Source organism: Daphnia carinata, chromosome 3 (genome assembly GCF_022539665.2).
Source record: "Daphnia carinata strain CSIRO-1 chromosome 3, CSIRO_AGI_Dcar_HiC_V3, whole genome shotgun sequence".
Lineage (NCBI taxonomy): Eukaryota > Metazoa > Arthropoda > Branchiopoda > Diplostraca > Daphniidae > Daphnia > Daphnia carinata.
This window is the reverse complement of record NC_081333.1, coordinates 1,916,386-1,927,781: the sequence shown is the minus strand read 5'-3', so window position 1 is coordinate 1,927,781 and position 11,396 is coordinate 1,916,386. Positions and strand designations below refer to the sequence as shown.

Below are 11,396 nucleotides of genomic sequence, written 5' to 3'. Positions count from 1 at the left end.
TTCAGATACGGATGGCGTCAGTTTTTCTCGGAATAGATTTGCCTCATATGACTAGACCTTGTTTGTCAATTGAAGAATTTTGTTTGAACAAACGATGATAATTTGTGTTGTGCAAATAAGTCAAGGAGTACTGGCCGTTATCTTGAATCTTCTTTTTTCGTTGTTTGATTATTTGAAAATTAAACATTCTATCAGTTTGATAGGGGACCGAAAAACGAAGACATCAATGTAACAGTGTTCATCTGGATGAATCTATATTAAATATTCTTTTTACAAATCAAATTTTCATGACAGCATATAGATTAAGTTGTTTTAAATGAAAAACCGAGTTTTCTAATGAAACTTTAATACATTCATTATCACAAACCGCAATAAATGTATTAGTGATATAAGTGCTCCAAAACTTCGCCCAACGTGGGGCTCGAACCCACGACCCTGAGATTAAGAGTCTCATGCTCTACCGACTGAGCTAGCCAGGCTTATGGACCCCATAACTGTAATTACTTCAGACTGGCGTTTGCCGAAAAATGTAATACTTTTTAGATAACCAATTTGTATAGAAAACTTATAGTCTATGTAGAACTGTTTGAAGAATAACATCGAAGAAATAAGAAAACGTCTTTCGTATTGTAATGTTATTACTATTGGTTATTTCGATTTGCTTGACGGGATGCAGCAAAAAGACCAAAGGCAACTGCTCCAACAGCTAAAACGGCGGCTGTTCCAGCTACAAGTCCCAATCCAGAGGTTTCCGGTTCCTGCTGTTGTTGAGAAGATCCATACACGTCATTTCCACGCGAGCGCCCAAAAGATTTTTCTGCCTGGTTACTATGTTCTTCGTAATCATACAAACCCGTTTTAGCAATGGCATGAACATTGGGTGACGAGTTATTTCGTTGATATGTCTCAGACTCAGGCTCATCAGTATATCCATAGTAAAATGAAATCGTGCTTAGGTTGATGTCATTAGGAAAACGCCAAACATCTCGACCTCCTTTCATTTCGACACGTTCCACGCCAGGAAGGTTTCTCTTGTTGAACTTGAAATAGTATTCTTCTGTCTTGTCGGCATATTTTGGCTTGAGAGCAGCCCCATCCCGATTATCTATTTTTATTTTATCACACCCAGTCTCAGGTTTAAGTGAAGTTAGGTAGACGCCAGGTCCGTAGCGTTGATTTGTCCCATTGCGATCTTTTGAAGATTTCAATAGAGTTTTCTCACGCAAAATTTTGGAGTATGCATCTACGTTGGTGTAGTGATACAAAAACTGCAAGTGTGACAACAAGAAAATAAAGACTTAACGTTATTACGAGCTCCGAATACTTAACTCAATATTGTTTGAGGACAAGTTTTCGTTTCAGGTGAAAATTATACCGTTTCATTGAAGTCACCCATTCCGCATCAATGTTGAAAATGAATTCGAGTTTAGAACTGCGTGCTCTATGAAAACGAAAAAAAAAAAGATAAGCATGAAAGCTTTGTACGGTTTCGAATGTTACACCCATGTAAACACACAGTGTGTACAAGAACACTTGTGAACTGAAAAATCCAGTGCCTCACGCAGTAAAATTCTACACTAGTCATCTTTAGCCAGTACGCAGCAGAGTGCGGTGTACGACGCAGTAACAATTGATTACATTTTATCAAGCAACTACGACTGGAGCTTATGTTAATATTTCGGAAATTCAATCTTCGATAACTACTTACCTTAACTACCAAAGTTTATTGAGATGTCAGGATCAACCCCTGACGAATAAAGAGGTCGGACAAACTATTCTATATCCTCTTTGCAGCAACTACGATGTTGCACTGGTAGTGGATATTGCCAAGTCAACAGTTTCATAGCCCGCTTGTTCATTTTCGTATTGCAACACATGCCCGATATGATAACGATTTTGTTCGTCTTTGTACTTCAGATACGGATGGCGTCAGTTTTTCTCGGATTAAATTTGCCTCATATGACTAGACCTTGTTTGGCAATTGAAGAATTTTATTTGAACAAACGATGATAATTTTTTGTGTTGTGCAAATAAGTCAAGGAGTACTGGCCGTTATGTTGAATCTTCTCTTTTCGTTATTTGATTAATGCGTTTTTCAGCTTTAACTTGTTACTTACAAAATGTTCTCCACGTTGAATGTTCCAAGCAATTTTCAAATAACGTCTCATTGTGTAAATTAGCTGCTGGATAGAAGTAACAACCACATGAATGCCCAACGAACGCTTCTGTGAATTAACGAAAAACCACATTTAACAATAAATGGTATTTGAAAGATGCATAAAATGTCCACAGCTGTAAGGAACCCCTAGTAATTTGGAATATCCTTTCCATTTAATACTTAAAGTCGAATGGGTAGAGAATGTTGGATTTAATCGCTGTCGCTGACATAGCAAACACCACGAGCTGTTGAAGCTTTGGGACGGGCAGAGCGAGCAGTGGTAGCAAGCGTTCCTGTAGCAGGGGTAGTGGGAGGAGCTGCCCGTTGGGTTGGTTGGGTAGAAATTTGCGATTGTCGAGCGAAGGCCTGAGTTATTTTGCTAGATGCGGCTGGTGGATTTGCAGGGGCACTAGCACGTGCTCCTCGTATACCGCGAGATGATCTAGCCGTCTGACGCGGTGTAGCCACAGTGGCTACTGGAATGAATTCTTCTTCGCTGTCACTTATAATAGTAACATCCTCTTTATCCATTTTGACTTCTTTGGTGGCACCTCTACCTCTACCACGACCTCTTGTACTTGTAGAGGCAGCGGCACGAGCTCTACCACGTCCTTTTCCTCGGCCACGTGTTTGAACCGGGGACACATCGGTAAGTATGTTGCTAACATCCATTTCATCATCATCCGCTTGGCGATGTGCCTGTAATCACAAATGCAAAATGTTTACTTATGGCCAAATGACAATTGTTAACGGTCAATATAGTACTTACAAAATCACTTGCTAATGAAGGCTCCCGTTTGACGGCGGAGATCTCACCACTTAGCCAACTATGAGCCTGATGCAAAGACGACAAAATCATTAACATTTTCTACGTGAAGCCGTGAAAGATTACGGGCAAACCTCGTCAATGATTTGCTGCGTATCGGAATTTCTCTGCTCACGGATCTCTGCGAAGGCATCTCTAAAACTGGCTCTATCCGTTCCTGCAACATTGTTCTTCAATTGTTCTTTTGTCTTTTGTGCTTGTAAACTGGACGCAATATGGGAAGGATAAAAATTTAATTATAAATAACATCATCTACGGATTACTCAATTAAATCACGAAAGGCGTCATCATGAGTCTTGTCCACATAGTAGCGAACGGCTTCAGCAAGCGAGCGTTCATGCATCACTAGCAGAGGTTTTTTGCTCTCTTTGTAGTAGTCTATCAATAAGTTTTCCAGATGACCCTCAACCATATTAATAGACTACTCAAAACATTAAAATTTAACAGAATCATCTGAATTTGTATCCCAGTAAAAATTCAAACCTCCATATTAAAGACAGTATCCCAAGCTTCCTCATCGACGTCAGACTTTATCTTCTCCTGAACGCTGCGTTTTCTGACAAGCTTCACAACATCCTCCGGGTTGGCAACAAGTTTTTCAAGACTCAGCTCAACGTGTAAATCACGAGTATTTAAGAACTGTTGATCGCTTTCGTGCTCGATCCTCAATCGTAGGAGCGGAAGTACAGGCTGGTTGGGATGGCCTTAGATGGCATATTCTTTTTTTAAGTTAAACGAATCAAGTTAACTAATGTTGGTCTTACCAGACAGTAGGGTTTTCGCGAAGTCAAGCATTTCGTTAATTTTGCCACGAATTTTTTCTACCACTTCATCATTGGCGAATTGGTAGCCAATGTCACTAAATTCGTCCAATGACAACGTGTCAAATACGAAAGGCCGTGTGGTCCTTAAAGGTAATTTTTCGATACAGAAATCTTTTTTGTGGACTTTCAACATACCAACATGCTTCGGGACCGCTTCGCCAGGTGACAAAGAAGTTGCCACACTGCTACCAGGCTGTGTGATCCTAAATTCATCCAAAGAGTCTTCAGGATCAATTCGGCATTCGTGTTCGTGGCCCCAGAGAACCAAGTGCATGAAGTGAGGCAAAAAGTGCTCACCAGCATAGCTTTTACAACCATGACGGGCACGGTTTTGATGCAAGACCAGTATATTAAACCATTCATCCTCAAGTTCAGCGGGAACTTCAAAGAAAACCTGGATAATTATTAGAAATATATGGTCAGGTGGTCAATATATGTATAAATATTAGAAAGATATATGTGAATACATTATATCCACTTTTTTAAGTAATTTTATTTCTTACCTTTTCTTCTTGAAAAAGTCTGAAGAGGCGATCGTCATTCATGGAACCAATACCATAAATTGAAACCAATGTATCACTCTTTTTGAGCAAAATTGGTTGAAACTTTAACTCTTCCAGATTTGGTACTTTCCCAAAATAATTTACAAATCCAGTTGCTGCAAGCATATCCATCACACTGTAATTACCTTCCCCTAAAAAACAGGAAGAAAAATTTTTTTTTTTCATGGCTGTAGTGTATAGCAGCTATAGTTGGGGATATTTACCACAGGGATCGTCGTGGTTTCCATGGATAGAAAATACTGGCAAGGCTATTCTTAAATTGGGGTCTTCGAAGTTAACTCCAGGAGTTGAACAGTCTTTAAAGTTGATATCTGGGTCGCTTAAAAACTGCAATGTATGTTCCTCTGGACCCAAACAATATTTTCGCAGGAGATCCATGCATCTTTGCAATGTTCTTCTTGAAGGTTTATTTTCGTGAAAAAGATCTCCACCAAGAAGTACAAAATCGGCCTTCATAGTTTTTCCATAGTTCAATATTTCTTCAAAGGTTATAAAGCTATCATCTCCTACATTGATATTAGTCTTAGCAAACAGAGATTTCCATAACTATTTTTAAGTAAATTACCGCGTGTCGGGTGCTTTTCCATAAACCCAAGATGAATGTCAGTGGCAATTAGAATATTGAATGTGCTTTCCTCTTCTACATCGCCAACTATGCTAGTTTCATCCATAGTTTAAATCTTACGGCCTAATATTTTATTTTTTTCCGATTTAACAGACTACCAAAATCGTTTCCATTTAAGTTGAAAAAATGGCAAAGAGTGGAATCAGGCGCTATCGTGCAGGAAGTTATCCGTAAGTTAACATTCGAAAAATAAATATCAATGGCCAAACAACGTTGCCGATTACATAATATGAGTCTATACATTTACTATTGGTTGCTATTGAATTTATATTGAACCAAAAGCTCAGCACTTAAAGGTACTGTTTTCTTTTTTATTAACAATTTGCTTTCATTTACGTTATTCATAGATAATTGAACAAGCACTATGGGGGTCGAATACACATGCCCCGAGCGTAATTGCTACCAGGTTGGCCGAGTGGTTAAGGCGTCAGACTTAAGATCTTACAGATATCTGATCTCTGATATAGAGACGAGGGTTCGAACCCCTCACCTGGTAAGTATTTTGCCACATTGGAATATTCAAGACAGCAAAAAGACTTAGACTAACAATTGAGTGGTTTTTGAACTAACTAATATCTAATTTCGATTTCATGCAAACTATGAAACCGCTCAACAATGACGTTGCTCTATGGTTTCAATCCTGTTAATAATGGGAAAAGTGTACTAAAAGTTATACTGAGTTTCTGAATGCCATACACTAAGACATCTTACGATGCTTGTAATTCAATTGCACGAAAGCTATATCCTATGCACGCAATACAAAAAATTATATTAGGGATGTAAATCAAAACAGTTTTATTCCTTGGAAGAGACAACAATATCACACGAGTGTTACTCATGAAATTACAAAAAAAGAGCTAATTTTGTACATGATACAGCGAATATTTTACCATTCCTCGTCGGGACAAGGCATGATGGATGGCCGGAGATTATCACGGGGATATGGGTACTCGGGATGCCACCAATCCATCAGTATGCATTGGGAAATGGGTTCCAGGTCAATTTTATTCTGAACTACAGCACCTCGTCCGAGGTTCTGTTTCATTTTTGCTACACAATGTGTCGTTGTGTAATCATTGAAGCCGAGTGACAATTTTTGGTTCCGCATATCGGAAGTCAGCCCCAAATGGATTGAGGATAGGTAGCTATATTGAGGATATGGAAAGCACACAAACTCGTTGCATGTAGCCTTAAGAACCCGGCAGCCGGCCTCAGTGTTTTCGAAAAGTTCGCTTTGTCGGTAATCCCGTGCGTCAGTGTTTCGATTAATCCATTTGAAATAAAAATTCCAAACTGAACCTTCTTTCTGCATATGAAAAACTCAATTCACTGCCATATTGATTATATTGCACTAATGAATTTACCTCGTGCCATGCTAGCAGCAGCCGCATTCCCTGTAATGTGTAGGGCTCATATCGGGAAGCAACAGGGGGTTTAATACGTTGAACCAAAGGCGGACATCGAAAATATAATAGGCGAATTACACGAGCTCTCAGCCCACGTCGGCTGTCGGAAACATGTCGTAACTCTCGTGGAAGGGACGTCTCATCGCCCTGATATCTACATGGAACATGAAGATTCGCTTACGGAACATACTTTCAATGTTGTATCATAGTAATATACACACCTTTTGCAAATCTGTTTCCAGAATTGCACTGAAAGTATCACTCGGTAGGCATCTTTGCATATAAGTGAAAATCTGGAAAGATCTTCGGGGGGAATATATTTTGCAATGAGAAACCAAATGTCTGGTGGGTAAATTACCCCAACAGTTGATTTATCTTTTAACTTAGTTTTCTTAGTCCCAGATGGGTGAGACATAGGTGCACTTGTTGAAGTATCCTCATTAGGATCTGAATTGTCGTTAGAACAATAATCTTGTTCTGCTGATGAATGTCTTCCTGCAAGGTTGCAAATAATCAAAATGGTGATGTAAAACCTTAAGTGGGACTTTCTTTAGTTCTTTTATTTTACCTAGATTTCTAAGGTTAATTCTGGCTTTCGTTAGTCCGATTTTCCTAGGATTGTTAGCACAATCATCGAGTGTCACGTCTGTCATTAATATAAATAATCAGAACATGGTTTTACAGTTATTCATCAGATCCATATACCTACGACGCTTTCGGCAATTCTATTCTTCAAACAACGTCTTACTTCGCAACGTTTTACTTCGCTTTTGCCCATTTCAGACTAATTTACCAACATTGCCGAAAAAGTATACATTTTCATACGTTCAAGCAGACGACAAAACATATCGAAACAAGATGGATGTGCCGAGCGTTATCATTGATATTAAACAAGAGTTGGCCGTTGGCCCTGACCGGAACAGACGTAACCATCCATTTAGGTTGAAGAAGTAACCGATTCCCCAAGAGGGAGCTCAGAAAAAATAACTAATGGATTGTATATTAATTTTGCTTCACGCGCAATTTGTAACTTTATATCACATAAGGATGAAACACATCACCTAACCCATTAGGCGCGCCAGATGTGTTCGCTTTTTGCATTAAAAATAAGTTCTTTGGTTGCCATCTAGCAGTGATAATAAAAATGAAAATAAATTTGCTAATCGAAATAAAAGAGTAAGAAAAAGTAAAAACTGGACAAACAAGTAGCCAGCCATTTAATCACAAGCCACCAGTTTCCGTTTTCTGTCCAAAAATGTGTCCCTTTACCTCAGTTTAACGGAAGGCTTTTGGTAGAAATCAGAACTAAATGCCGAGAAAATGAAAACTCCCTTAACATAAAAACTGAAGCAAGTGACCGGGATTTCCCTTGCTGTTTTTTTTTAAATTATTATTCTTGTTATTTATTTAAATCAGGATTACTTTTTTATTTTCCAATTTCAGCTTTAAATTTTTCGAATAGTTTCAACAGCAAGCCCCAATGCTCAACCGTTATTACGATCAATTGTCCAAGCCATAGATGCGGCTGTATAATAAGGCGAAACGCGTTTTCGGGAGAACCCCGTGATTTTACCTGCTTTTGGAAACGTGTAACTATAACATTGTTCCATACATATTTGATTCGTTGCAATAGCCACATCAGTGGCAGTACAAAGACGAAACATCGTTTATGTGTAGTACAAATTGTAATTGGACATAACAATTCCTTTAATGCTGGAGAAGAATTAGTTTACATGCTACTGTGGCTATCTGGAGCGATGAAGTTGTTGAACTATAAGCAGTTTCATTTACATGGAAAAAAAAAATGTACGGTACATGTTTTTGTTACCAGACTTTCTGTGCATAAGGTCATATTGTGGTTCTCCGACATTAAAAAGCATTATTGGTATTTTTTAAATATAAACATTTATAGCGTTCAAGAAATCATTACATCTTTTGCTTTTCATTTCCTTTATTTTTGGCATGAGATTTGCATACCTCATTCACGCTAGACATTGTCTGCTGAGCTACATTTGGCCTTTATTTTCTGCTGAGCCCTCTGGCTTATAACTCTTATGATTCGCCCATTTCCCTTAACCCGGAGGAGAGTAAACGCGACTTCCCTTTTCTTTTCTCAATCATTTTTCGAAGGCCATGATGGAGAAATCACGAAAGCTAATGTCGGTAACTGCTTGAATATGCAACCTCAATAATTTTGCTTAAAAGAGGCGAATCAATTGGCGTATTTCAAACGGCCAACGGTAGTAATTATTGATTAAAAAAAAAAAACAGAAAGAAATGTGTTTTATATTTCCGTAAAATATAGAGATTGTATTGTAGTAGGCTACTCTGTACATAGTTTAAAAAAACGTTTATCAAAATATAAAAGAGCTCTTGGCTTGCAGAGGTAATCTACTTGAGAAAACTCACTGTCGAAGAATAATTGAAATTTTAAGAGTGACACAAAAAAAAAATAGAAATTGAGATTGTCAAAAGCATTTTGTCGTTCTGACGTCTTCGGACTTAGACGATCCTGGCAGGAATTGTAAAGCACGTGATTTTCTGTCGGTTGCCATCGTTCAACTCCCACTGAACCAGCACGTTGGTCTTTAAATTGCATTTTAAAAAACATGAGATAGGATTAAAATAAAATGCCAATACAAACAATTGTGAATATTCGAACGTACCACAGGGTAAATTTGCAGAATGGGGAATGTGTTCGAGTAGGTATAGACTTCTCCGGCCCTTAAGTTGCATCCGGTACTCTGACGGGACTGTTTTGACGTAATCCTCGAACACGCTGGCTGATTGTTTGTACCAACAAACGGAAGAGGAACGGCTCCAAGACGAGCTGTAGCTCCCGTAGTTACCCGGTTCGTGTCTTGAGCTATTGCGTTGTTAACAAAAATGAGAAATTTGCGTTTATGGTACATAGTGCGCACTCAATTTTTACCAGGAATATAATCAAATTCGATGGTGGCTTGAGATCCTCGTTTCAAGATGCAAGGGAAGTTGTTGTTGCAGTTGGAAACACGCACTTCCAACACTTTGCCAGTCATGGGATTACCTGGTGTAGAACAGAATTTAATGAGTTAAGGAAATTATAATAAAAAAATTACATTCAGTTGCTGACAACTGTTACGCAAACAAATGGAAATCCGCCAAATGAGACGGCATATTGTAGCGCTCGTGCGTTCACTCTTACTTTTTTTTTCGTGAAATTGTTCAAGAGGATATCGAGGCAAGGACATAGTGACAGTCTGCCAACTACCGATTTCCACTCGTGCCTTCCACATTTCCTAGACAGGTTTAAAATCTGTTCTACGAGTTGGCAACTAACGTTTCTCCATTTTCACTATTTTCGCCTTCAGGGAGACGCAAATGAACGAAATAAGGGCAATAGGCCATTCACATGATCCTATATCAAACACAAGATAATCCCTGAGGAGAATAGTACATTAAAACGCGTAGGACTAACGGCAGCTTTCCGAACATTTCCAGGTAACAGTCGTATACCAGCTTCCCAAATTGAAAACAGAATTGCACAGTGCAAGAAACGCCCTCAAGCCGATATGCGTTTTTCAACTGGACGAGAAACTACTTCTGGGAAACCTGTAACGGCAAGAGCCATTCTACCACGACGTAAAAAGAAATGTTTTAAAACGAGTTAACTTTTACCATTGCAAGGTGTGATTGGAACGCGTGGATGTTGAGACAGGACGCAGCCGACGGAGAGAAGGACGATGACTAGAGCAGCGATGGATCTTTGTGGAGTCATTGTGCTGGATATTCAGATTGTTCTATACGATTGTCCAAAATAAACGAATAACTTTTACTTTGTTTTGAAATAATGAACACTTTGAAAAAAAGCTTGGAGATCTCCCGTAGAATTCGAGTGGTGTTGGCGCACGAGAGTACGAGAGATGTGTGACGACTAGACGGCCCATTCAACTGTTTTTAATGACCAACCACTCCTCCCCTCCTACTTCCATCTGGATTGGCTTTAATCTCCTCCCCCCTCGCGTGCTGGCTTCTCAATTCTTCAGCAACACCACCTGTCGTCTATTGGGCGGCGAGTACGATTATCAGGTAAAAGGGAGAGGAGAAAAAGGTGAAAAAAAGGCGCTTTCTTCCAACTCTTCAAGGTCGTACCACTTCGTCCGGTAGGGTTCTTTAAAAAGAAAATGCTTATTTACACACAATTTAAAAGATTTAAGAAAATGTGGGATGTTCCCTTCATGTCCACGTGTACACAATATCAACAAAAGAAAACAAGAAAACTGATTTTGTTAAGGTCAAAAAAAAGAGAGTGCAAATTTTGGCCTATTATGCTGCGTTGACAATCTGGACTCGCGTTGGCTAACGCTCTCACTGCACTCGCCAAGCTGTTAGTGAGCGTGGACCTTATCACCAACCAACTTTCTAATTTTACCACTTCAAATAGTAATAATAAAAAAAAAAGGTATGTACAATCATGTAGCTGACTATTTACAGTAGTGGTTCAGTTTTTCGAATTTGTCGCTTTCGTGCAAAAAATTTAGCGTAAGTTTTCTAATCTCGGTTTGAATCAAGCGCAGTGAACTGTGTATTGTTCGACATGCTGACTCAAATCCATAACTATAAAAGAGCAGAAACAATCGAAATTGATATGCAAAATCGAGAGTACTATTCTGCGTAGATTGGCTGTTTTCCTTTTACTTTCTTGTACTTGTTTGATTATTTTGCTTGCCAACTCTTTGTTTATTTCGTTTTCGTCCTAGTCATGCAATTGGCTATAACAACAATAAGAGTTCAGTTTCGTTATACTTGGGAATGGGATTGTTATAGATGGATTGTTATAGAAGGGAAATGGGGTGAATGTGCCTCGATATTATTTTCGTTTTTTATTTTATGCACAAAATAAAATGTTGAAAAATTTTAAAGAAACGAACGTGAATTCAAAGCGACCCTTCTCACGGCTGTGAAGACGTGAAACATATTTTATCATTTATCTTCGTTTTAGATTTCTTTTTCAC

General features: G+C 38.7%; 4 protein-coding genes and 2 non-coding genes across 6 annotated transcripts; 1 reads left to right on the top strand and 5 right to left on the bottom strand.

Moving 5' to 3' along the window:
• Positions 1–237: 237 nt before the first annotated feature.
• LOC130693745 (uncharacterized) lies at positions 238–1,813 on the bottom strand. The gene is made up of 3 exons (XM_057516943.2): positions 1,709–1,813; positions 1,376–1,441; positions 238–1,268 (listed from the first exon to the last, which is right to left on the bottom strand). The coding sequence occupies exons 2-3, from the start codon at positions 1,394–1,396 to the stop codon at positions 642–644; spliced, it is 648 nt and encodes a 215-aa protein (XP_057372926.1). The 5' UTR covers positions 1,397–1,441; positions 1,709–1,813; the 3' UTR covers positions 238–641.
• Trnak-cuu (transfer RNA lysine (anticodon CUU)) lies at positions 407–479 on the bottom strand. The gene has a single exon. It is a non-coding gene; the product is annotated as a tRNA-Lys (tRNA).
• Positions 1,814–2,157: 344 nt separating the features above from the next.
• LOC130693706 (double-strand break repair protein MRE11-like) lies at positions 2,158–5,149 on the bottom strand. Its single transcript, XM_057516894.2, has 9 exons — positions 4,937–5,149; positions 4,575–4,877; positions 4,312–4,502; positions 3,749–4,202; positions 3,468–3,688; positions 3,248–3,405; positions 3,059–3,188; positions 2,928–2,993; positions 2,158–2,857 (listed from the first exon to the last, which is right to left on the bottom strand). Exons 1-9 carry the CDS (start codon positions 5,040–5,042, stop codon positions 2,369–2,371), a joined length of 2,118 nt encoding a protein of 705 aa, XP_057372877.1. The 5' UTR covers positions 5,043–5,149; the 3' UTR covers positions 2,158–2,368.
• Positions 5,150–5,397: 248 nt separating this feature from the next.
• On the top strand, positions 5,398–5,492 carry Trnal-uaa (transfer RNA leucine (anticodon UAA)). The gene is given in 2 exon segments: positions 5,398–5,434; positions 5,446–5,492. It is a non-coding gene; the product is annotated as a tRNA-Leu (tRNA).
• A 284-nt stretch (positions 5,493–5,776) lies between these two features.
• On the bottom strand, positions 5,777–7,418 carry LOC130693728 (transmembrane protein 183-like). The gene is made up of 5 exons (XM_057516921.2): positions 7,108–7,418; positions 6,971–7,048; positions 6,624–6,897; positions 6,361–6,556; positions 5,777–6,302 (listed from the first exon to the last, which is right to left on the bottom strand). The coding sequence occupies exons 1-5, from the start codon at positions 7,178–7,180 to the stop codon at positions 5,883–5,885; spliced, it is 1,041 nt and encodes a 346-aa protein (XP_057372904.1). The 5' UTR covers positions 7,181–7,418; the 3' UTR covers positions 5,777–5,882.
• Positions 7,419–8,684: 1,266 nt separating this feature from the next.
• LOC130693755 (NPC intracellular cholesterol transporter 2 homolog a-like) lies at positions 8,685–10,307 on the bottom strand. Its single transcript, XM_057516955.2, has 4 exons — positions 10,060–10,307; positions 9,335–9,448; positions 9,069–9,268; positions 8,685–8,988 (listed from the first exon to the last, which is right to left on the bottom strand). The coding sequence occupies exons 1-4, from the start codon at positions 10,157–10,159 to the stop codon at positions 8,905–8,907; spliced, it is 498 nt and encodes a 165-aa protein (XP_057372938.1). The 5' UTR covers positions 10,160–10,307; the 3' UTR covers positions 8,685–8,904.
• Between the last annotated feature and the right edge of the window lie 1,089 nt (positions 10,308–11,396).